This window comes from Lonchura striata, chromosome 30 (assembly GCF_046129695.1).
Source record: "Lonchura striata isolate bLonStr1 chromosome 30, bLonStr1.mat, whole genome shotgun sequence".
In the NCBI taxonomy this organism is placed as follows: domain Eukaryota; kingdom Metazoa; phylum Chordata; class Aves; order Passeriformes; family Estrildidae; genus Lonchura; species Lonchura striata.
Window position 1 is genome coordinate 727,055 of NC_134632.1, and position 23,899 is coordinate 750,953.

At 55.4% G+C, this 23,899-nt stretch overlaps 1 protein-coding gene across 1 annotated transcript in view; it reads right to left on the reverse strand.

Moving 5' to 3' along the window:
• Nucleotides 1-799: 799 nt before the first annotated feature.
• The window catches only part of LOC110469184 (receptor-type tyrosine-protein phosphatase V-like), a 37,649-nt gene continuing 14,549 nt past the window's right edge, over nucleotides 800-23,899 (reverse strand). Inside the window, exons 15-39 of the mRNA XM_077789047.1 lie at nucleotides 22,383-22,655; nucleotides 21,328-21,600; nucleotides 20,041-20,310; nucleotides 19,346-19,624; nucleotides 18,972-19,106; nucleotides 18,663-18,867; nucleotides 15,709-15,776; nucleotides 15,224-15,350; nucleotides 14,888-14,935; nucleotides 14,394-14,487; nucleotides 12,979-13,069; nucleotides 12,422-12,498; nucleotides 11,472-11,606; nucleotides 10,458-10,580; nucleotides 9,508-9,668; nucleotides 9,043-9,178; nucleotides 8,492-8,571; nucleotides 7,729-7,816; nucleotides 7,224-7,314; nucleotides 6,522-6,598; nucleotides 6,011-6,145; nucleotides 5,392-5,514; nucleotides 4,312-4,469; nucleotides 3,455-3,590; nucleotides 800-1,354 (exon numbers count right to left, since the gene is read on the reverse strand). Of these exons, the coding sequence (XP_077645173.1) occupies nucleotides 1,295-1,354; nucleotides 3,455-3,590; nucleotides 4,312-4,469; nucleotides 5,392-5,514; nucleotides 6,011-6,145; nucleotides 6,522-6,598; nucleotides 7,224-7,314; nucleotides 7,729-7,816; nucleotides 8,492-8,571; nucleotides 9,043-9,178; nucleotides 9,508-9,668; nucleotides 10,458-10,580; nucleotides 11,472-11,606; nucleotides 12,422-12,498; nucleotides 12,979-13,069; nucleotides 14,394-14,487; nucleotides 14,888-14,935; nucleotides 15,224-15,350; nucleotides 15,709-15,776; nucleotides 18,663-18,867; nucleotides 18,972-19,106; nucleotides 19,346-19,624; nucleotides 20,041-20,310; nucleotides 21,328-21,600; nucleotides 22,383-22,655 (3,443 nt within the window). The 3' untranslated portion in view covers nucleotides 800-1,294. The remainder of the gene's footprint in view (nucleotides 1,355-3,454; nucleotides 3,591-4,311; nucleotides 4,470-5,391; nucleotides 5,515-6,010; nucleotides 6,146-6,521; nucleotides 6,599-7,223; nucleotides 7,315-7,728; nucleotides 7,817-8,491; nucleotides 8,572-9,042; nucleotides 9,179-9,507; nucleotides 9,669-10,457; nucleotides 10,581-11,471; nucleotides 11,607-12,421; nucleotides 12,499-12,978; nucleotides 13,070-14,393; nucleotides 14,488-14,887; nucleotides 14,936-15,223; nucleotides 15,351-15,708; nucleotides 15,777-18,662; nucleotides 18,868-18,971; nucleotides 19,107-19,345; nucleotides 19,625-20,040; nucleotides 20,311-21,327; nucleotides 21,601-22,382; nucleotides 22,656-23,899) is intronic.

The window sequence follows — 23,899 nt, forward strand, 5'->3', positions numbered from 1 at the left end:
AGCATTAGGAGGAGTGGCCAACCCAGTCGTCCACCTGGGGCTCTCTGCTCCTCAGAACAGGTCTTGGGAGGCCCTTGCCCTACCCCTGTTATTGTCTCCTCACCCCACCCCACGGCAGCTGCCACAGGACATGGAACAGGGGACAGGAGTGTGGGCCACACTGGGACAGGGTCAGTGCTTTGAGACTGCACTACAACCCCACCCTGCCTGAAGGGGAGGATAAACAGGGTCCCAGATACAGTTTTTTCTACATGAGGAATGTAGAAACCATCTTTTTTAAACTCTTCTGTCCTGCACTTGCAGCTCAGTGAACCAAGCTGCTTCTTGTGATTTCAGCTCGTGCATGGCCACCCCTGCTTGCAGAGCAGCCATGTCCCTGCATGGACAAACCAGTTCCCAGGGCAGCAGCACCACTGAGGCTGCCAGCTGCTTACCACGATGCCAGCAGAACCAGGTGGCTTTGCCCTGTTCCTTGGTGCTGGGTCCAGCAGAACCAGGTGGCTTTGCCCTGTTCCTTGGTGCTGGGTCCAGCAGAACCAGGTGGCTTTGCCCTGTTCCTTGGTGCTGGGTGAACCCAGCAGCTTCACAACTCTGAGCCCAGGCTTCGTCTGAACATGTGTCTGGTGGGCTGGACATTCACTGCACAAGTGTTGCCTCAGGGGAAGGAGCAGCTGAGAGTGGCCAGAAGCTGCTGTGCCACGGACTGCAGCATCTGGAGTGCCCAAGGGGCACTGCTGTGCCCCATGGCTGGGAAACAGCCATGTGCTGTGCTGTAGCCTCCACATCAGCCAAGCCCCCCTTACAAGCACACCTCTTCCTAGGGCTCTTTATTGTTTGTACCTAAGACCATTCCAGCTGAGACAAGGCAGCTCCCACAGTGCTCTGCCCACAGCACATCTGAGACCCCACACAGCACAGCCCACGGGCACTGCAGAGCAGTGCTCCATGCTCCTGCTGGGCTCAGGGGCACTGCAGAGCCCCACAGCGGGTACTGAGGGGGTAGAGAACCCTCCAGGCACCAGAAACCCCAGGAGATCTCCAGAAGAGAGATCCTGCCCAGCCCCTCACCAGGTGTGCACTGAGAGGCTGCAGGGCTGCGTGGCAGGATGCTGTCCCTGTGTCCAGGACACCCCGAGTCACAGCTGACACCACAGTGGGGACAGTGCCCAGGGAGGTCACCGCTCCTGCAGGGCTCCCTCTGTCCCTCAGGAGTCCCTTGGTGCCCTCACCAGCCCCCAGCTCTGCACAGGACCCTGCAGGGGGAGGCAGAAGTGCCAGGAAGGGCCAGGTGCTGTTAGGGCTGGCTCTGAGCAATGATGTCCTGGATGCAGGTGTACAGGAGCATGTACTGGTCCTGCAAGAGAGAAAGGGGGGTCAGAGTCAGGTTTCTGACAGAGACCTCCAGGTCACACATTAACCTTTCAGTTTGCTTTAAAAAATCCCAATTAAGGAACAGTGTCTGACAGCAGAGCAGGATTTGCTCTCCCCAGTAGTCCATGATGGTACTGTGTCACCACAGCCACCCAGAAAGGAAGAATCAAGCCTGTTATACCCTGTTTGTTGCCCCTTCCTCATCCCCCTGTGATGGGGCTGAGAGGAACATACCACCCAAGCTGCAGAGGAACAATTTCATTTGGCTTCCCCTCCAAGGGCCCCAGTGGCTTTTTGGATGTGCTGTGGTGTTTTCATCCAAAACCAGAGCACCTCCAGTGATGCTGCAGGGCATGGAGCTGGAGGCTTGGGGTCTGGCAGTGACCTGGGGCCATGAGGGATGACCTCTGGACTTTGGTGTAGTCCCAGTGTACCAGTCAGGTGCTGGCAGCAGATCAGGGCAGATGCTTACAGGCTCACAGAGGTACAGAAAAATCTGTGTGGGTTTAGCCCAGCTGCAGTGTCTCTTTTTAGCATCACCAAACTGATCCATCATGTCCAAATGTGGGCTCTGGGGTCCTGAGTCCCCTGTGTGTTTGATAGGAGGTTCTACCCAAATGCCAGGCTGCCCCAAAATGCCAGCAGGCTGCAAAGTCAGGGCTGAGTAGGCAAGATGTGAGGAAGGGAAATGGGGTTGTACTCAGGGCACAGAGCTGGAGGGCAAGGCCAGGCAGCAGATGGGGTGGGTTGGAATCACGCGGCATGGCCGGGGGGATTAGGGCTTGCAGAGGGGCCCCAGCAGCATTCCCAGGGCTGTTAATGCTCTGGCTGAGCCACAAGTCACGAGGAGCCTCCTCCCCTGGTGGAGGGGAATGCCAGGATCACACAATGGCTGAGGCTCCAGGTCACAGCGTGTTTGCAGTGAGCCAGGTCTGGCTGTGAAACGGGCACTGACAGCCCAGGGCTGACTGCAGCCCCACTGGCCACATGCAAGAGCTCATCCCCCGGGACATGCACCACGGTGGTGCTTAACATCCCACAGTCACCCCTGAATATCCACCAAAGGTTCACCTTCCCCCGTGCTGCCCCCCAAAAACACCATCCCTCTGGCATGCCAGCAGCCGATGACCCTGCCAGACACAAAGGGGTGCTGGTAAGCCCCCAGAGGGTGGAGGAGGGTAGCCCTGCTGCTCTGAGGGGAAGCAGCTCCTCTGCTGCCCCCCTTCAGCAGGACAGCAGCGTTTGATGGGCCCTCGCTGTGCCTTTTTGGGGGAATTGTGTCCCTGCAGGGCCGGGCTGCGGGAGCACAAAGCAGCTCTGCAGCGGGGCAGCGAGCGCCTTGCCCTGCTCTGGCTCCCACCACACACATGGTTCACATTAATTAAGAATGTAATTAGCTTCTGGAAGGAGGCTCTGCAGCTGGGAAGCCTTGGAGAGATCTTCCCCAGTTCTGCTGTGCCCTGTGGGGAGTGTTTCCAGGGCTGTGCAGCAGCTCACTCAGCAGCTGCAGCAGCTGGAGCATGTCCAGAGGCTCTGGTGCCACAAGCACCCACCAGGGCTGGCACACCAAGGCTGGGCTGGCACAGAGCAGCCCCATCAGACAGTGCCACAGCCCACAGGGCACCTGCTCATGTGGCACTGTGTCCTGCTGTCCCCCTGGGGCAGCCCCAGCTGCGATGCCAGGCTCTGGGTCAGGGATGGAGCAGAAAAGGTGCTGGCCAAGGGGACAGCCAGCAGGTTCTGGGTGCCCAGGCTGACAGCCATGCCCAGCTGCCAAGGGGGAGCAGGCAGGTTGTGCAGGGTGACACCAGTGCTCCACTCTTCCTCGAGTGCAGTGGGGAGAGAGCTTTGATTTACTGTGAGCCCACATGCCATTTAACTGATCTTAACTGAGAACTGAGGAGATGGAAAACTCTTGCCTGGGAAATGTCAGTGCCAGGAGCATGAAGTAAATCCCTGCTGAGGCTGGAGAGGCAGCAGAGAGCACCCAGGAGTGGGCAGGGTGCTGCCAGCTCCAGGCAGGTCAGCATGAAGACTCTGCTGCACCCTGGCCACCTTCTCCACCCCTTCTCCTTCCACCTACCAGAGTTGGGGTCATGAGGCAGCAGCTTCTGGCCAGCTGGAGGGTCACGCCGTAGATGTCCACAGCTCTCTCAGCTTTCATCTGGTGCAACAGGCAATCCAGGGAGATCAGGGTCCCCATCTGGCTCATGTCACCACTGCAGGGGACAAGGGGGGGTCAGTGATGCCAGGCCAGGCTGAGCTGAACCCCTTTGGAGGAGGGCACCAGTCCAAGGAGCCATGTGGGCACTGTGGGCTCTCTCTGTGTGCCAGTGAGTGTACCAGGGCTGCTCCCAGTATCCCTGCAGCTACCCAGGGATGGCCTGGGCACCTCAGCCTGGGAATGCCTGCTCCACCCAAGCTCCCCCAGCCCAGCCCTGTTTGCCCTGTCTTCTCCCAGCCCTGGCAGAGCACTGTGACCTCCCAGGCTCAGAACTTCCACTGGCTCCCATGGACCCAGGGCATGGCCCATCTCCCCCAGCCCTGGAGCTCCAGAGGAAAACTCCCCCTTGTGCAGGATCCTGCTCCAGCAGAAGCACAGCTGGCACTGCAGGAGGGCTGAGCCCCCATGGGATGGGACTGCTGCCACCTCCCTGACCCACAGGCTGTCAGATCAGATTCTGACCCTGGCAGTGGTTTGTTTTCTTTTTTGTGTTATTGCATTTGTATTTTTAATTTTCCTAGTAAAGAACTGTTATTCCTACTCCCATATCTTTGCCTGAGAGCCCCTTGATTTCAAAATGATAATAATTCGTAGGAAGGGGGTTTACATTTTCCATTTCAAGGAAGGCTCCTGCCTGCCTTAGCAGACACCTGGCTTTCCAAAGCAGGAGGGATTTGGGCCTGCCAAGGCACTGTGTGCAGGGCTGAGCCGGGTACCTGCAGTGCAGCAGGACTGGAGCTGCTCTCCTGCGCTGGGGCGTGCCCCGCCTGGCAGCCCCCAGCAGCTCCACCAGGCCCTGCACATCAGGCTGCTTCTTGGTGCTCCACAGCGTGTACAGGAACCTCTGCACCTGCCTCTCCTTTGCCTTCTTCTCCTGTGGGACACAAAGAGCTGACGTGGATACTGGGGAGGGACGGGTGAGATTGGATGCACGGGAGCCCAAATTCCCTCATCCTCTCTGAGACTTCCCTGAGCTTTCTGCCTGCTTCCGTAAAGCTGTCCAGGCATCACTGCCCACCACCCACTCTGGCAACCTGCTCTCCTTCCCCACAGCACCCTGACTTGCCCCTGGAGAGGGAACTGAGAGCTGTGTGGGACTTCAAAAGGGTCAGACAGACCTAGCAGCCCGCAGGGCTTCTCCATGTATCTCCTTGTCCTAGGTTATAATATTGGGGTGTATTCCATCACCACCTCGAGCTGCAATCCCTTTCTTTCCTTATCTCGTGGCTCAGGGATAAGTCCCTCCAGGGGACCTGTTCTTTCAGCCACATGGCTGAGAAGATCACAGCATTCTGTTGTGAGATGCTCCGCCCAGAGGGAGGAGTCAAACGACACCATCAAGGATATCAGCGGGGTTGTGCAGACAGCAAGTAGATCCCCTCTTCCAAGAGGAACAGCTGAGACCTTCTCTGCACTGGACCTCCAGAGGGAAACTACATCAGTCTGCAGGAGCACTGCTTGGACAGAACCATATCTGCTACCACCACCCTAGCCAGAGTGTCAGGTTGTATCGCTAACTCTGTCAGTGCTATTGTATATATTTGGTTCTTTGTTCCCTTTTTTTTTTTCCTAATAAATTGTATTTCTAACTTAGAGCCTCTCACTGGCTTTGCTCTTCAAACCAGGACACTCCTGTGTCCACTTAGTTCTGGATGTTGCAATCCAGACTCACTCCTGCATTTGTGGACTGCTGGCACTCTGCTCTTGCAGCCTGGAGAAGTCCCACAGAGCCTTCAGCCCCTACAGACCCACCCCCACCCAGGAGGTGGAAGCAGGACAGCCCCAAGGACACGCACGTGTTTGAGTTTGAGTTGGGTACATCTCCATCCTGAGACCAGCTTCTCTGTGTCACACTGGATGGTCAGTGTCTTCGTGCAGAGAGAGTCTCCTTCCAGGGGCCAGCACACCTCACCTGGCACCTGTGTGCAACAAGGAATTTGGCTTTCTGTTGATGGTCACTGTGTGTCATCAGTCACCATCTCTGGGGTCTGTGGTGGGGCTGCACCAAGAGCACTCCAGCATCTCTCCGTGTCACTTCATCCCCCACCTAAAACCTGAGGGAGTTCCAGCAACACCAGCAGGTTCAGCCAGCTCATCTGGGAGCCCAGAGCTGCCTGGCAGCCCTGCTCAGAGCTCAGAGCTGGAATTGCTCAGCCAGTGCCCGCACCCTGGCTGGGCAGAGCTGCCCTGGGTCTCTCACAGATGCAGCTTGAAGGGCAGCTGAGTCCAGGCATGGGTGACAGAGCCTGAATCCCACAAAAAGCTGTGGGAGCACCTGGACACAGAAAGGTCCAGCTTCAGCTAAGCTGGCTCCGCAGGACTTAGGAGGCAGAGAAGAGCTGAGAGCTCTGCTCGTTCCAACTCCACTGAACAGATTCCCACTCTGCCATGGCACAGGTGGGCACAGAGCCTTACCTCCCCCTTCTCCTGCCATGGCAGAAGCGTTAGGATTGTGTGAACATCCTGTTCCCACACCAGGGTCCAGAAGTCCTCCATGGTCAGCTTGTCAGGGCCCTGGACAGCCAGGTAGTCCCTGCTGGAGCCACAGCCCTGGGTGGGGAATGAGAAGGTCACTCTCCTGCTGGAGAGGGGGTTCTGTTGGCCCAGGTGGCTGCAGGAATGGGGGAGAGGAGAGGGAGAGGAGAGGGAGAGGAGAGGGAGAGGAGAGGGAGAGGAGAGGGAGAGGAGAGGGAGAGGAGAGGGAGAGGAGAGGGAGAGGAGAGGGAGAGGAGAGGAGAGGAGAGGAGAGGAGAGGAGAGGAGAGGAGAGGAGGCAGGTGAGGGCAGCCCAAACTGGGCAGGGAAGGGATGTCCTCAGTCCCTGCAGTCCCCTCTTCTCCACACAGGACCACAGTGACAGGGAGCAGGGGAGCAGTGCAGGAGCACAGCCAGGGCAGGGACCACGCCAGGGTGGGTGTGAGACTCACCGGGACACGCCACACCTGCAGCAGTCCTGAGAGGGGGCCCTGCTCCAGCAGGGAGAACTTCACTCTGGAGCGATCATCTGCAAAGGAGTGTCAGCTGGAGGGATTCAAGGCACTCTTGAGCCCAAACAGGTTTTGCAGACTGACTGCCACACAAATCCAATCTTTCCTTCACCATTTCTTGGCAAGGGCACTCCTTCTGCAGTGCTCATCTCCAGCCTGTGGATGCTGGCTCCCAAAGGCAGGTCTCTGTGCCAAGCTCCTGCAGGGCAGGTCACTCGGGGTCTGAGCCAGTGGAGATCTGCCCCTCTCCAGGGATGGAGAGCCTGCAAGTCCTCTGGGTCTCTGTTCTGGGGTTTGACCATCTCCATGGAAATTCACTATTCCTTCTACAAGTAGGATTACCCTCCCAAAGCACCCCCTTGTCTCCTCTGAGAAGACTCCATGTCTTCCCTGTGCCCTCCCACAGGCAGCTGGAAACAGCAATAAGATCTCCCCTTTTCCTTCTCCAGGCTGAGCAAACCCACCTATCCCCGTCCCAAGCACCACGTCCTCCACCCCAAACACCTTGATAACCTTCTGGGGGAGTCACCAGAGCCTCAAAACACTTTCTTGTGCTCTGGACTACTGGTCCTGGTGCAGCCTGGCTCCACGGGGGAGGAGAAGGAAAAGAAGGAGGAGGATGCCGGGTGTCCCAGAACTCACACGGCAGGATGCTGGAGGAGGGCCGTGTCTGCTGGCTGCCTGAAGATGGGGATGCAGAGCTGGCTTCTTCCTTGACCACCTCCAGGAGGGCCTGCCAGGGTGAGAGAGAGTGGAGGAGGCAGTGAGGGAAGGGTCAGAACCGGGGCCTCCTGAGGACACCTGGACTTGGCAGAGGGGGATGGCAGCAGCGTGAGCCACAGGAGCAGCTCTGCAGTGGGTGCCAGGGCTGTGCCATGCTGGCAGGAGGGGCTGCTGCTGTCCAGGCAGGCACCTGGGAGGGAGGGGTGCTGGCCAGACCCTGACCAGTGCAGAATGCATGGGGGAGCTGTGTGCCTGGGCATGCAATGCCGTGGAGAGGGGACACTGCCAGCACCGGGGCATGGGACCCACTCAGGAGGCACTCACAGAGTGTCCCCCAGCCCGAGCAGCTTCGGTCACTCCCCAGGTGCCCTCAGCACACACAGCCATGGCAGCACTCCCTGCACCTGCCCGAGACAGCTCTCACCTCGTACTCCCTCAGGAAGCCCGTGTGGGACCTGGCTGCCTTCTGGGCATAGTGCTGGGCAAAGCTCTTCAGTGGGATGGGGCAGGACCTGGGGAGAGAGGCAGGGCACCGGGGTGAGCTCACTGAGCAGCACCCAGGCTGTGTCTGCAGCAGGTGGGCAGGGCTGTGGGCACAACTCCACTCCTCACGTGCCCGGGGCCTCCCAGGCCCCCAGCCCAGCTCCGGCCCGTGACAACCTGCTCTCCCCCACACAGGGGCAGGTCTCAGGGGTGACACAGCCCAGGACTCATTCCCAAGAGGCAGCAAGGACAAAGACGTCCTCTCCTGCATGAGGGAGGAGACAATCTGACCACAGAGACGAGTGCATGACCTCCAGATGCAGCCCCAAGACAATGAGATAGGTGGTCAAAGCCATGCCCAGCTGGACCCTGCTCCATCCTCTTGGCCTCCATTGGAGCACATTCCAAGGTCACCCTGCTGCCATGAGCCTCTCCAGTTTTACATTATCTCTAGGGCATGTCTGTGGGCTGGGAAGCTGAGGCTGAGGGAGATGCCTTCTCCAGGACAGCTCTGCACATCTCTGGTGTTGGTGTACCCGGGAGATGCACTTTGTCCTGTGCTGGGCACCCCTGCTGCAGGAACACCCCACTCACAGCAGCAGCTGGGAAGGCTGGCTGGGCTTCCTGTCCTCCTGTCCTGCAGCCAGGGCTTGCTGGGAGGGGCTGTGGATCAGGGTGGGCAGAGTGGCAAAGCAAGGCCTTACCTCTCTGTCCCTGATAAATCCAGGAGAGGTTCCTCCAAGATCTTGTCCAGAATGCAGCTGTGCAGGAAAATGTACTGGGACTGGAAGGCAAAGGCAGACAGACCATCACACTGCAGAGACAGCACGGGGGGGGTGGGGATGGTCCCTCTCCTGAAGGGTAATCCTGACACCTTGTCCCAGCCCCAAGACTGGAGACAGGAGACAGACTGGGGAGCACCACAGACCAACAACATGGTGTGGGTCAAGAAATGTCTGCAAAGGGCCTGATCCTGTTCCTCAGTGCTCTGGGGTGTTTCTGAGCCTCCTGGGAGGTCTCTGAGACTCTGGATGTTGCTGTTGTGGGTCTAGCAGGGCATGGAGCAGCTGAAGACCCCCCCCAGCAATTTCCACTCCAGCTGAGCTGCTGCTTTCAGCAGCAGGATGACACAGTGACAGGCTGAGGACCAGCCTGGGGGTGCTGGGGCTGGCTGGCCAGCTCATCCAGCTGCCAGCCCTGTGAACTTCAATGGAACAAGCGAGGGGCCAGGGGAAAGAGGCAGCAGAGGTCTCACCAGCGTTTGAATCATCAGGTACCGGTTCATCCTCAAGGAGTAAACAACACCGAAAATGTCCACCACCTTCTCCTGCTTCATCTGCTGCAGCAGCCGGTCCAGGGCAATGAAGGTGCCCGTGCGGCCCACGCCAGCACTGAGGCACAGAACAGCAAGGGTTAAACAAGGCCTGACACCACAGGCTCCCTCCTGCTGCTGCACCCGCTCCCAAAGGCTGCTCCCTGGGCACGGCCCCAGCAGGGATGGGGCTGGGGAGCACCCAGGCTGCCCTGGCTTGGTGCTGAGCATCTCCCCCTGCCCCACAGCCTGGGGCTGGGGCAGGCTGCCAGCGCTCCCGTGCTCCTCAACACCCAGCAGGAGACTCCAGAGAGCAGCTGTGTCTCCTGGGCACTGCCTTCCCTCACTCACACTTTGTGCACCAGGAGGACCCTCATCCCCCCACCATCCCGTGGGGCAGAGCCTCACCTGCAGTGCACGAGGGTCGGCCCTGCATCCTTGGTGCTCTGGATGTGCTCCTGGACCAGCTCCCGGAAGGCCATGATGGAAGAGGTGGACTCGGGGATGCCGTGGTCGGGCCATGCTGTGTAGTGCAGGTGGGACACGAAGCGCTCTGCCCGCAGACCCTCCTGCACAGGGATTGCTGATGGGTGTGCAGCCCCCGGGGCGGGCTCACAGCCCTGACAGCACCTGGGTGTTACGGTGTGCTCAGGACATGCCTTTTCCCCCTTCCCTGGGACCCCGTGACTCTGATCACATAACCCTGGACCCTCCTTCCTGCCCTGACAGGGTTGGTGGAGAGCCAAGGAGCCCTCCCTGCCCAAAGCCTGGATAAACCCCTGACATTTCCTGTTCGTCCTCTTTTGCCCCACACTTTCCCTTGGACATCACAGAATAAAGAGAGCTGGACAACTACATCGGGGTAAGAGCCTCTTTTGGAAATCTTTGCCATCTCCTGATATTCCTCCCCTCACAGCCTCAGATCTCGGGGCTAGCCTGATAATTTAGGGGCTGAGAGGGGGGGAAACATCACCTGGGCATTTGAGGACACCTCAGCTGCAGGGAACAGCCAACATCAGGTCTGCACTGCCTGGTGGCTTCTGCTCCTCCGTGCTCCCCCACAGCCCCTGCCGTGCTGTGGAGGTGGGAGGGAGGACGTCTGCCTTTGAGTGCCAGGGAACATGGCCTGGACACTGCAGTCTGTCCATGGAGACCAGAGAGCAAGGGTGGAGAGCAGCGTGACACGTGCTGGACACCCCCGTGTCACTCTCACTGCTTCTCAGGGCTGGGCTCTTCTCTGAGCCCCAGAAATGGCAGGGAAAGGTGCCACCATCGCTGAGGAGAAACTTCACTTCATCCCCACCAGTGCCCACCCCAAAGCCCCGACACGTCCCCACAGCCCCTGGGGCTGCACTCACGTGCCACAGCTTGAACTCCCGCACTGTCCACTCCTCAGAGCTGCTCTGCATCAGCAGGTGGACCCTCACCTGCCCATAGGACACCGGGGCAGATTCTGATGGCCAGTAATGATCACAGAGCACCTAGAGCAGGACAGGGTCCCAGTGAGGGATGAGGTGATCTGGCTCCCAGGTGTGGCAAGCACATTTCTCTCCCTCCCAGGATTTTTCATAGAAGTGCACAGAGAGAAATGAAAGAGAAAACAATTTCTATTTCTGCTCCTTGTTTTTCCTACGTGGAATGTGTTTGGGCAATTGTTTATCTGGAGTGAGTGCTTGATTGGATTCTGGTGAGGAATGTTTGAGCCTGATGGCCAATACAACACATCTGGGGCTGGACTCTCAGAGAGGGGCACTAGTTGTGTTAGAGTCAGAGAAAGTAGTATGTAGTTTTAGTATCCTTCTTTTATATAGTATATTAATATATTTTAGCCTAGTTATAATAAAGAAATTATTCAGCCTTCTAAATTGAGTCAAACATCATCATTTCTTCCCATTGGGTTTGCCTGCATTTACAATACCCAGGGAGCATCTTCAGAGCAGCAGCTGTAGGGGAGCCAGGACAGATCTTGAGGAGCAGGCAGGGGTGCTTCCCCTTCCCACTGGGAGCTTTGCACAGTTCTCCCTCACAGCCCCTTCATTTGGATCCAAACCTCCTCCAGAAAAAAAGGATCTGAGTGGGTCCCATCATTCCTGGAGACTGGAGGAACAGTCCACGTGAGGTGGCTCACCCAGAGGACATGGCAATTTCAGATTCTGCAGAAATATCTGAGGGTGATGGGCATGGCCCTAGCTAAACTCCCACCCCAAGCTGTGGCTGAGCTGCACAGATCAGCCTCTCTTCCCCCAGACTGTCAGAGAATCTGTGTGGGCTCTGCTCATCCTGGAGCTGTGTCAGAGCAGGGGTTTTGTGGAGGACACAACCCAGCCCTGGGCTCAGCTCACACCGCCAGGGCTGGGCTGGCACCGACCTACCCGCCCGTTCTCCATGCACACTGTCAGCATGATGATATTGCAGACGTTCTGCTCCCACACCAGCCTCCAGAAGTCCTCTATGGTTTTCTTTAGGGGCCCCTGGGTGGCAATGAACTCCTGCTGGGATGTGTAGCCCTGAGCAAGAGGCAGACAAGAACAAGATGAGTTAGCAGGTTGCCAAGGCAGGTGGGTCCTGCCCTGGGACCAGTCAGTGCCTGGTCTGTTTTTGTGGTAGAAGGAGAAATTCCTGTTGCCCTTAGCCCATGTGGGCACAGGTCCTAGGCAGCTGATCTCAGCAGCAGCTGATTTCACAGGAAGCATGAGCTGCCCAGCTACACTTTCTACTTATCTGGAATAAAATGACCCACACATTTCCCTCCAAGCAGTTCCTCATTCAGTCTAACCAGAGAAAGACAGATCTGGGTCATCCCTGTGCTTCCCCTTCCCTGCTGAGGGCAGGGTGAGCATGCAAGGTCTCAGGGTTTCTTTGCCCTTGGACACACACACGTCCCAGATCCACACAACGGCCCATGCATGCAGCATGCCCTGCCTGTTACCTGGGAACACCTCACACAGGGGGGATGAAGGCACAGCTCCAGGGTTGTTCAAGTGCAGCTGCACAGACCAGAAGGGAAAAGAGCAGGCAGAGAGACAGGGCAGTAAGCTGGGAGGTGATGGAAGAGGACAGACAGTCCACGAGAAGAAAGCAGAGAGATTTCCCACACTGGCAGCATTTCCCATCTCACAGATCCACCAGTGGCTGCTACAGGACAGCCACACCTCTCCACCTCCCCCCAGCTTCCCGCTGGCCTGTGCCAGCTGTGCCTTCACCAGCACATTCCAGGGCCACCAGCCCTCCCAGAAGGGGACACTGTGCCTCAAGCCAGGCAGAGCTTCTGTGATGGAGCCCTGTGGCCATATCTCAGTGGGGAGGGCAGGTGGGCACTCACAGGCATGAAGTTGGCATTGATGTAGTCTGAGTGTGGATCCTCCCCCAGCTGGCTCAGCTTGACCCGAGAGTGATCATCTGAAAGAGAGCACACACAGGTGAGCCCCAGGGAGCCCTTCACCAGGACATGGGGCCTGGGTGACCCAGTGGGAGAAGCCTCAGCAGCTCCTGCAGGGAGGCTCCGTGCTCTGCCAGGCACCTTCTCCCTGCAGAGGTGAGCTCTGCCTGCCAGCTGGGCTAGCAGGGCACTGGCAGACAGAGCTGGGGTCGTGAGGCCCCCAGTGAAGCTCATGGACCCCCTTTGGTCTCTTGCTGGGACCATCCTGAGCTGGGCCCACCCAGCACAGCTGGAGGACTGGGCAGAACGGTGGCTCAGCCATTAAGCCTTGAGTCTCCAGTAGGAAACTGGAAACTGAGGCCCATTTCAAGAGTCCTCCTGCTCGCAGGAAAGGAGCCAGGCACTGACCCTGGCAGGGACGCAAGGTGAGCCTGCCCTTGAACACTGCCCTGTGAGCTCCCACCCTGGAGGCTGGGGAGAAGGCAGGAGACAGCACTTACAGGGCAACACATGGGCATATCTGTTCTTGGAGATGTTTGCTGGCAGCTCAGCCTCCACCTTCGACTGCTCCTTCCCAACTTCCTTCAGCTCCTGTGGGACAGGGGAAAAGATAAGCACCAACATTCCTCTGGAGAGCTCCTGGTCAGCTCAGCTCCCTGCCCATGGCCAGTGGCTCTGTCTGGAGGGTAAAGAGGATTAGCCTCATACAGAGAACTGCTCCACTCCCCTCCTCACATGGCCTGTGCACTCTGAGCCATGCTGGCTTTTCCCACTGCCTTTTCCAGCAGCACTGTTTATATTTAAAAGAAAAGCCCAAGAACAAGTACTGGGGGGAAAAGGCTTGGAAATCTACCACAAAGCTTGGAGGATTTTCTGCTGAGCAAACAGAAATATCTTGTGCTGCATCTGCTTCTGCCCCTGTCCTCACTCAAGACGCCAGGAAAGGGTGATCTGAGGAGGGTTTGAAATTGCTGATATGAATTTGAAGATGCTGCAGCAGAACAGGCCAGAGGCTGCAGGTGTTGGCAGTGGGAGCCAGGGAAGGCAGCCTGAGGTGAAGCTCACAGCCTGACCCGGGAGCTCTGAGAGTGCTCCTCGACCTTCCCTCTGTCTGCAGGCTCTTTTCTACCACTGCCAGGGTGGTTCTCATCACTACCTGTCGTGGTTTGACACGGAAAAAAGAATTTTTTTGGAAAAAAGAGCATCCTTGAAAAGAAAAATCCTAAAAGCAGTCTATCCATCCATGCAGTAGTAGTAAGAGCACTGTACATAGAAAGGAGAGGGTCACCATAGCAAACTTTTTCTCCGGGCAGTGCCATGAGTGACATGGAAACACAGGATGTAGCAACTGTGTTTCTTGGGGGGTCTGTGGCACGGGAGGGACTCCTCTCCCTCGATGGACTGATTATCGATTGTCTAGAATACTTTAAAAAGCTTCAATTTTAAATTTTGCGTGTTTTTTTTTTTCTTTCTTTTTTTCTTTTTCCTTTTATAGTAATATAATAGTAGTAGTAGCTTAATAAAGTTTTTTTCTTGTTATTAAGCTTGAGCCTACTTTTTACTCTATTCTTGCTCACATTTCACAACATTCAATTAAAACATTACATTTTCATAAAAACACTGGCATTATACCAGTGTCAAACCATGACACCACCCCTCTCCCCTTCCCCTCCAGTCAGGGCTGGGCACTCTGCTCTGTGCTAGTTCTCCTCGCTCCATGTGTGCTTTGACCAGAACTTGAACAAAACAGCTTTTGAGCAAAGGAACTGCTTGGTCCATCCAATCTTTGGCCTCCAAGGCTGCTCCACAGGCTGGCTGGATTGCAGAGATGGGTGACCACCCCTGGAGACACCCAACAGCATGAGCCACCGAGTGCAGAAACCAAGGTTCATCTCTAGGAGGGGTCTCAGCTCACCTCAAACTCCTGGAAGAAAGCGTGGTTAGCACTTGCTGTCTTCATCTCATAGTACTGCTTGAAGCTCTGCAGGGGAACTGGCCGGTGGACGTTTCTGCAGGAAACAAAGTCCAGAGGAAAACTGGCCTTAGCTCCTGGGAGGCCTGGCCAGCCTGGCAGGGACAGCCCTGCCAGGAGACCTGGCTGCACACAGGGATGGTTCAGAACCACCTCACTGCCCAGGGAAGCAGGTCCAACAGTTGAAATATTGGGAGGGATTTCCAGCTGGTAAGAATATTCTCCTGCTGCAGAAGCTTGTAGAGGAGGTGGAGATAATGCATTGACTTGGAATGGAGCTGGGCAATAAATACTGAACTTGGGAAAGGCTGATTTATAAAATAACTGAGGAGAGGAGACGCTTGGACTTTTCCTGAGTCAAAGCATGAAAAAGGAAGTAGGCAAAGGACAGTGGGAGCTGCAGTGGGGCCATACAGAGGGCAGACACCAGCACTCACCTCAAGCTGTAGGTCACCATCTCCTGGGGTGGGCTGCTCTTCTTGGCTCTAGAATCAAAGCACAGGAGCTGTTACTTTTGCCTGCAGTGCAGAGATGGATGCCATGAGGTACTGTGTACCACTGGCAGGCCTTGCACACCTGTAGGGTTTTGTGACTTAACTGCACATGGGCAGCTCCTCTCTCCCCTCTGCCTTTGGCTTCTGAGCTTGCCAGGCACAGTTCCACCAACCCACGTGTTAATTTGTCTAAGTCTCTTTTTGCACTCTGACCCTGCTCTCCTCCAGGCTTGGCACTGAAGGTTGGGTATCAACAGGTAAGACATGGCTCATGCTCACCTCTTTGCTTTGAGCTGTTTCCAGTAAACCAAAGCAAAAACAGCTGCAAGTGTCAGAAGAGACCCCACAATGATTCCAGCAATTATTGGCATTGAGAGTGGACCTGTGTCTGCACTGGATCCAGCAGCTGGAATTAAAAGGAGAGAGTATAGAGAGAAGAATCAGTAGAAAAGTTTTTTTTATGAGGGTGGTGAGGCCCTGGTATAGGGTTCCTAGGGAGAGTGTGGCTGTCCCTGGATCCCTGGAAGTGTCCAGGGCCAGGCTGGACAGGGCTTGGAGGAACCTGGGCTAGCAGAAGGTGTCCCTGCCCATGGCAGGGTGTGGAACTATATGAGCTTTAAGGTCCTTTTCAACCCAAACCATTTTATAATTCTATGATAGATGGCATTTATTCTATTTATTATATTTACTATAGCCTATGATCTCTTTCTGGCTGTTCATTAACCTACATGGCCAGGTAGGGAAAATGCTATTTTCCAGCTTACCTGAGAACATGGTGAATGTCACAGCAGGGGCTACTGGGTCATATTTGGTGAAGGCAGCAATGCTGAACCTAAAGGCAAAACAGAGTCTTGTGTCAGGGACAGCCTGAGCTGAGCCCAGCACCCAGAACCCAGCACCCAGCAGGCAGGACCCAGGGGAACAGAACTGCTGCCTGGAAAAAGCTGAGTTTCTGTTATGGACTTAGGGGTCGTGTGGAAATGGTCTTCCTCCCTTTTCTGCCTCTCGGGCAAGTGTCTTGCACTTGGGAAAGCATGAGAAATTGTCCAGCAAGCACAAATGGGAAGCAGCTCTCCTCCAAAGGGTTATCTGCAGAGAATGGTAGTGTCTGGTCTCTTATAGGACACCAAAAATTAAAACCACGTCGTTCATGTCAGCTGGTTAGCAGGGCTGACAGGAAAGAGCTGAGCCCTGTTTGACACAGAGGCATTTCAGCTGGGAGGGCTGAGCCTGCCCAGACCCTTCCTTGCACACCCACACTCACAAGTGGCTGGTGCATCCTCTTCCCTGTGCACATCTGCTCCTCATCCCCTCCTGGCAGCAGGCACACCAGTGCCCACAGCTCCCTGCAGAGCTGAATTTCCTTCTGAGCAGGGGACTTGGAAGGACCCCTTCGTGTGCCCTAAATGCAAGCCTAGGTTCTTAAAGGTAGCACTGGATTTTAGCAGCCAAGAATTTGTTTTACTGTGTGTAGGTCCCCACACCTGGCTGTCAGGGCATGGATCTCTGAAAAGTGAGCCTGCAGATGCCATGGCATGAAAGATGAGGGCTTGTGGATAAATAACTCACTGAAAGACAGGGAACAAGAACAGAAATTCTGAGTGGGAATGAGCTGTCAGCTTTTCACCACTATGATAATCATTAATTCAGCAGCAAAGTCTACTGCGGATATTTAGGTCGGATATTTAGGCTGAGTGTTCCATGCACTGAGGATATTTAGGCTGGATATTTAAGACATTTAAGTCAGGTATTTAGGCTATTTAGGTCAAATGCTGTTTGTATTGAGAACATTTAAGTTTCTAGGGCAGCCAAACTGAAAGAAAGCTGTGGTGTAAAAGTAAGAAAGCTGTGCTGTAAAAGTACCTTCTAGTCCTGAATAACTGGACAGTTCAGTACATGTTACTGACTCATGTGATGGAATCATGGCAGGTGGACTAATGACAGGGCCTGATGTCCCTGAGCAAGCTGCTCCCCGTGGGAGGGCCCTGCTGGGGTGAGAAGTCCAAGTGGGGCAGGTACAGAGCCTGTGCTTGGCTCATCAGTGCCTGGGGTGGTTGTGCTGCTGTTGAATCCCCTCGAGGCTGCTGCCAGCCCTTAGGCTGAGATCTGTGCCCTGCTGACCCCTCTCTGTCCCTGCTGCTCCCTCTCCATCCCTGCAGAGCGAGGCTGAGGGGGGAACCAGCAACTCCTGCCCTGCCACGCCTGGGGGTGAGGCATGAGCAATGCACAACAGACAGATCTGATGGGGGATCGGTCTCCAGGCTTCTGGAACCTTCTAAGATCCCCTGCCAGCCCAGCGACCTGGGATGGACACGGGATGGACATGGGATGGGAGTGCACTGTCAGCCCTTCTCCTGCCAGGCAGGCTAGCACAGCACACCAGAGCTGCTCTCTGCTCTCATGACCCCAGTCTGGCTGGAATTTCCCAGCAATGTCTCTCTGGAAACTCCCTCTTTTTCTTTTCCCCTGGGAAAAACAGGGGAAAAACATTTCCCACCCCCTGCGCCAGTGCTGCCCTAACCAGCAGCTTAAGAGCCTCTTTTAGGCACAGGTGTGAATATAAAACAACTCAGAATCAGGTAAAGTTTTCCATGTCTGCACATAGGAACAGTAGTGAGAATGAGGAGAGGAGAGGAGAGGAGAGGAGAGGAGAGGAGAGGAGAGGAGAGGAGAGGAGAGGAGAGGAGAGGAGAGGAGAGGAGAGGAGAGGAGAGGAGAGGAGAGGAGAGGAGAGGAGAGGAGAGGAGAGGAGAGGAGAGGAGAGGAGAGGAGAGGAGAGGAGAGGAGAGGAGAGGAGAGGAGAGGAGAGGAGAGGAGAGGAGAGGAGAGGAGAGGAGAGGAGAGGAGAGGAGAGGAGGTCCATCCCCAACACCCACTCACCACAAAACATACAGGCAGATTTCATTCTCCCTTTATTCCCAGTGGAAAGGGAAGCTCTCTTGTTCACGCACTCTCCCATGGACTTTCATTCTCTTTTCCTAATGCTCTCAATGGCTTTATCAGAATCAGCCATCCTTGCTGCAAATTTCATTATATTGAAATGGGATAACCTTCCAAACTCTGGGCGATCAGAGAAATGGGATTTGGTCCCCATTTGATGAAACTGTGAGCTGCTAAATTAACAGGACTGACTAAAGATACCTTTCTTTGTTAGCGGTGGAAAACCTGGTTTTTCATCAGCAGTTTTAAAGGTACCCTACAAGAAAATATGTACCTCCATGTTCCTGGATCCTATTCACTGTCAAATCAGACTCTGAACGTATGACTGTTGGGATCCATGTGTGTGTCTCATGGGGAACTCAGACCTCAGCCTGGTTATTGCTAACCCCAACCTCTGGATCTCCCACAGAGTAGGCACCACTGGAACTGTTTCCAAATCAGTTTCATTTTTGCACTGTCTGCACATGGTTCTGAGTCACAAACGAAGGTCCTACAAATTACAGCACCTGTTTTAGCTCCTATCCTGGGCTGGACACCTGCTCAGCTCCTGAGACAACACACACAGCCCTTGGCAGCCTCAGCTTTCCCTCTCCCTGCCCTCTACATTGCCAAATATTCCCTGCATGCCAACCCTGCCTTCCTCAAATGCTGCTTGGTGGAGAACCCTTGGGGTCCACCAAACCTTGAGGCTGAGGTGACATCCAGGGAGCTGGTGGCATTCTTGCAGGGACACGTGCAGTCCTTTTTCCCCCTCAGGAGGGATGCTGACCTTTCTCACCTGTACTGTTCGTTGTCTTTCAGCTTCCCATTGCAGGTTGCCCTGGACTGGCCACACTCCTCTGTTCCCACTGGCACCCTCCAGGTGTCAGGGGAGCTCCTCTGATGGAAGGGGTTGGGAATGAGCACTGCCAGGTAGGAGTCCTCTGTCCCGTAGTAGTGGTCGTACCATGTGCTGGACATGATCTCCTGGGTGGGCCTCAGCACTGGAGGGGAAGGTGACAGTGACAGTGACAGTCCCAAAGTGACGTCCAGGGGTCCTGCTGCCCCCAGGGAGCCACCACAGCCTGGGCCATGCAGGGACACTTACGTGACTCGTTGGTGGTAGCAATGACACCGTAGTACTGGATCTGGCCGTTCTCCTCACTGAACAGGTCGGCTGAAATGATGACCGTGGAACTGGCCTCCACTGGGAACACGTCTGCACGCAGGGGAGGGGGCAGGGCTGGAAGAGCAACCAGCAGGCACAGCACCTTAGTGTGTCCCTGCTCCCAGACCCCCTCTGCTCAGCCTGTGCTGTCCCAGCAGCACAGCCAGAGCCCCGACCCACTGCAGGGCAGGGCAACCACGTGGGGCTCACAGGCACCCCAGGAGCCCCCAGCTCTGACCAGCAACACCAGGCGTTTTCTGGGGTCTCTTGGCGTGTTTCCCTGTGGCAAGGCTGTGGGAAAAAAGGGCACTCACGCTCCACTGCTGTGCTGCAGAGCAGAGTCACAGCCTGGCTCCTCAGTGTGTTCATGCCCACGGTGCTCACAAGGATTTGGTAGGAGGAGTTTGGTTCCAGCCCCTCCAGACTGGCCTTGCTTGAAGGGATGCTCATGGTAAGCCTGGAGGTGGGGGGTCCTTCAGAAAGCCTCTCTGTCACCACCTCATAAGCCTCCACATCTCCAGGAGAGCTCGTCCAGTTCAAGTAAAGGCTCCTTGCCTCTGGTAGGCACTGCACATCCTTCACTGGATTTGGCTCTGCAAAGGAGAGGGCAGGCTCTGGACTCGCTGGGTCAGAGAAATCCCAACCTCTGCCCCTGTCAGCATCTGCTCCCCAGGCCAGTGAGATGAGCAGAGCTGGACACTCGCAGCCTGGGAACCTGCTGTGCCATGAGCCACAGGACATGGAATGGGCAGGGCCTGAGCTCACATCTTACAGGAGACATCAACCAGTGCAGATCTGCAAAGTCTGCTCTGCCTCACAGGCAGCCAGGAGATCTGTGGTGGGGCTAGCTTAGGGAGCCAAAGGCTACCAGAGGTCACCTCGCTGGCCTTCCCTGTCTCCCACCCATGCCTCTCTTGACACTCAAGGGTCCATCCAGACTTGAGGCCACCCAGGTGTTGCTCCCTCTTCCAGCCTGCCCCGCTCCCTTCCCGTGGCAGTGTGTACCCACCCATGGGCACTGCCAAGGGCTTGGTGCTGCTCCAGTAGGGCCCAGCCACACAGCTCAAGGACACCGAGTAGTTCCTGCCTGGGATCAGCCCCTGCAGGAGGTGCTGGACCTGTCCTGTGCCCAGGGAGTGCCGCCAGGGCAGCGAGCTGTTCCGGGGGTCCCGCAGCCACAGCTGGCAGTCGTCCTGCTGGCCAGAGACACTGTCCCAGGAGATCAGCACCGTGTTGTTCCCTTCAGCCACCGCCGAGAGATTCTGGGGAACTGAGGGGGCTACAACAAAAACCACACCAGGAGGAGTTACTGGTATTACTGGTATGCATGTGCTCTCTTCTATTCTACAGAGACACAAGTAGGAGATGGGTGACACAAGGAGACTCCACATGTTCAGTGATAACATTCCTGCAGCTGCTGTTTGCCAGAAATGACCTTTAAATGGCAGCTGAAGGATATACAGAGTGAGGAGTGTGAGGAGATGGGTTCTTCTTCCTGCTAATTACCAAGTTTCATTAGAAACCTGCCTGAAGGGCTCAGCACATGACTCCTTGCACCCTGCCAGGGGATGGCTGAGCGTGGGAGCAGAGACCGCTGGATTCCCCAAGCAAAGTGCAGGGACTGTGGGGACGAGCACATGAAAAGGCTTATTGTGCTTATCAGCATTTCCACATTCCATAAAACAAAAAAAAAGCCCATCCTCCCCTTATACCCCATGCCAGCAATTCTCTGAGTGCCTGGAAAAAATGCAGCAGGAATGGTGGGGTGTCCCCCCAAGCTGTGAGGCCTCGTGGTCCCCCAGGCTGTGGGTGTCATCTACCAGAGCAGCACTACTGCCACGGGATGCCGTGCTCTTGTTCAGTCACCCTTGCCTGGAGGAGCCAGACTTCAACCAGTGGGGCCATGGGCTGGAGGCTGCCTCCTGAAACAGCAGCCACAGGCAGCAGGACTGCCCTGCCCCACTCTCCCATCCACCAGGGCTTGCCCAGCCCATGATCCCATTGCTACACTGGCACCTCCCACCCCATCTCGTCCCATCTCTGGGAATCTTCAAGGTCAGCTTAGACAGGGCTCTGAGCAACCTGACCTAGCTGAAGATGTCCCTGCCACTAGCAGAGGGGTCGGACTAGATGGCCTTTAAAAGGTCCCTTTCAGCCCAAACCATTCTCTGACCCTACAGCTCCCAGGCAGCCGTCCTGGCCGAGTCTCTGCCCCTTCCCACCACAGGTGCTGAGCCCACCCAGACGGGAAGGCTGGGGCTCTGCAGGATGCAGAATCTCCAGCTCTGACACTTACTTGTCCAGTCACTGATGTTCCCTGCCGAGGCTGCATAGGGCCCTGCCACGGACACCACCTCCAGCAGGTATTTGTGTCCTGGAGCCAGGCCAGAAAAGGTGAACTTGCTGGTGCCTCTCCCCACAGAGACATTGGCAGCCACAATGCCTGACCCCGAGTGATAGAGGAGGAGCCTGTAGCCGTCGTGTCCCTGGGGCTCAGCTCGCCAGGACACACTCAGCCTGTTGGGATAGCCCTGGTTCGTCACGTACACGTTACGGGGTGCCACGGGGTCTGCCAAGACAGCAGGGGAGACACGTCAGCAAAGGGGCCCAGGACACTCGGGGTCTCTTGGTGCTGCCATCAGAAGGGATGCACCACGCTTACTTCTCTAAGAAAATTAACTATGTCATTTACATAGTTTAGATAAATAACTTTTAACAAGATTTAGCATAATTTATATTAAACAACGCTTAAATTTAGAATGAGTAAAATTTAATAACAAAGAATAATAAATTAAATTTTAATAGAATATTAAAGTAAAAAAATGGAGATTGAGTACTTAAATATAGTGAAACTTTGCTTAATCTTATTAACACTCAACTTATTAAAGATTATTTTTTATAAACATTTTAATTTATTTTTGTATTATTAACACAACAGGTATTAAAATCTAGATAAAATAAATATATATTAGAAGATCTTTTAGATGTACAGCACGCTTAGCCTCCACTGTGTGGCTCCACCCACCAGCCCAGAGTCAGCTCAAAGCCTCTGCAAACTTCTCTGTGCTTGTCTGAGCAGGGACAGCCCTGTCCCGATGGAGTGAGACACCTGGGGAGGGGTGAGGAGGGAACACCCAGCCAGCTAGGGGACAGGGGAACACCCTGCTGCTGCCACTTCCCCTCTGGTTCTGCCCCAGAGCATGGCTCTGGCACTCCAGCTGCCTGGTGGAGCTGATGAAGAGTGGGCAGAGCCCTGCCCACTGCTTGGGGTCAGCAGGGCCACCACGCTCCTGGCCACGAGCTCTCGTGACAGCCCAGCAGGGCACAGGTCCCCCCACCAAAGGTACTCACACGTCCAGTTGCTGACGTTCGCTGCAGGTGCCCTGAAGGAGCCAGCCACGGACGCCACCTCCAGCAGGTATTTGCTGCCCGGGGCCAGCCCCGTGAAGGTGAAGTTGTGGGTGTCTCTGCCAAGCGAGGCTGTGGCTGCCACAGTGCCCGGTGGTGCCCGGTACAGGGTCAGCGTGTACCCCTCGGTGCCCCCGGGCGCGGCCCCCCAGGCCACGCTCAGCCTGTCGGGGTGCCCGGGGCTCAGCAGGCGCACGGCGGCCGGGGGCAGCGGGCCTGGGGGGAACATGCCTCGTGTCAGGGACACTCCTCGTGTCAGGAACACGCCTCGTGTCAGGAACACGCCTCGTGTCAGGGACACGCCTCGTGTCAGGGACACTCCTCGTGTCAAGAACACGCCTCGTGTCAGGGACACGCCTCGTGTCAGGAACACGCCTCGTGTCAGGAACACGCCTCGTGTCAGGAACACTCCTCGTGTCAAGAACACGCCTCGTGTCAGGGACACGCCTCGTGTCAGGAACACGCCTCGTGTCAGGGACACGCCTCGTGTCAGGAACACGCCTCGTGTCAGGGACACGCCTCGTGTCAGGAACACTCCTCGTGTCAGGAACACGCCTCGTGTCAGGAACACGCCTCGTGTCAGGGACACGCCTCGTGTCAGGAACACGACACCCAGCAGGAGCACACACACACCCTGTGCTCATCGTGCAGCACACGGAGGATCCCCTCCGACAAATGCCTCCTCATCCTCACTTTTCTCTTTTCCACTCCCATCTTGAAATGTACATTTTAAGGAATTTAGAGATTTTAGAGGAGCTAAGATTTTAGTTAGAGATAAGCCTTACTACAGTTAATTAAAATAAATGAGTAGGCCTTTATGAAGTTAAGAGTTAGTAGTTAACTAATAACTGATTGCTTGTCAGCACAATGTTGAGTTAGCTGGGTTTATAATGAAGAATACACAAACTGACAAATTGCTTTTAGGAATGTAAGACAATTGTGGGCCTGCTCTGTTCTGAAACCAACTGAAGACAAGGAATGGGAGTTCTACCAAGAGTTCATTTGTCATATTTGCATTGAAAAGGTAGAAAGGTCAGAATGAGGAAGACTTCATTTACTTCCTCATTTTGGGACCACTCCCCATGGAAGGGACACCGACCCATTTCAAGGAACAAACCACGCATGCTTAAACAGCTTTTGAAGTGATTAGCATAGGAAGTGGGAAATGGGATGTACCAAAATGATGAATATGTATTTGTATTTTGGATATTCAATACTTGTATGGATAAAAGGGCTCTGTAATCACCTGCAAGCTGCGGTGTGGATTTGGGAGCTATCCCACACACAATAAACACACACTTTCTAACTTTAAACTGTTAGAGAGTTTTTGTCCGTCCCAGTTGGATATCGGTACTAGATCAATATCTATATTTTTTTAATAAATCAGTCTCACCTCACCATTAACTGCTCACCCCTACTGGTCCCTACATGCCAAGCCCTCCTCATCCAGGTCACGCTCA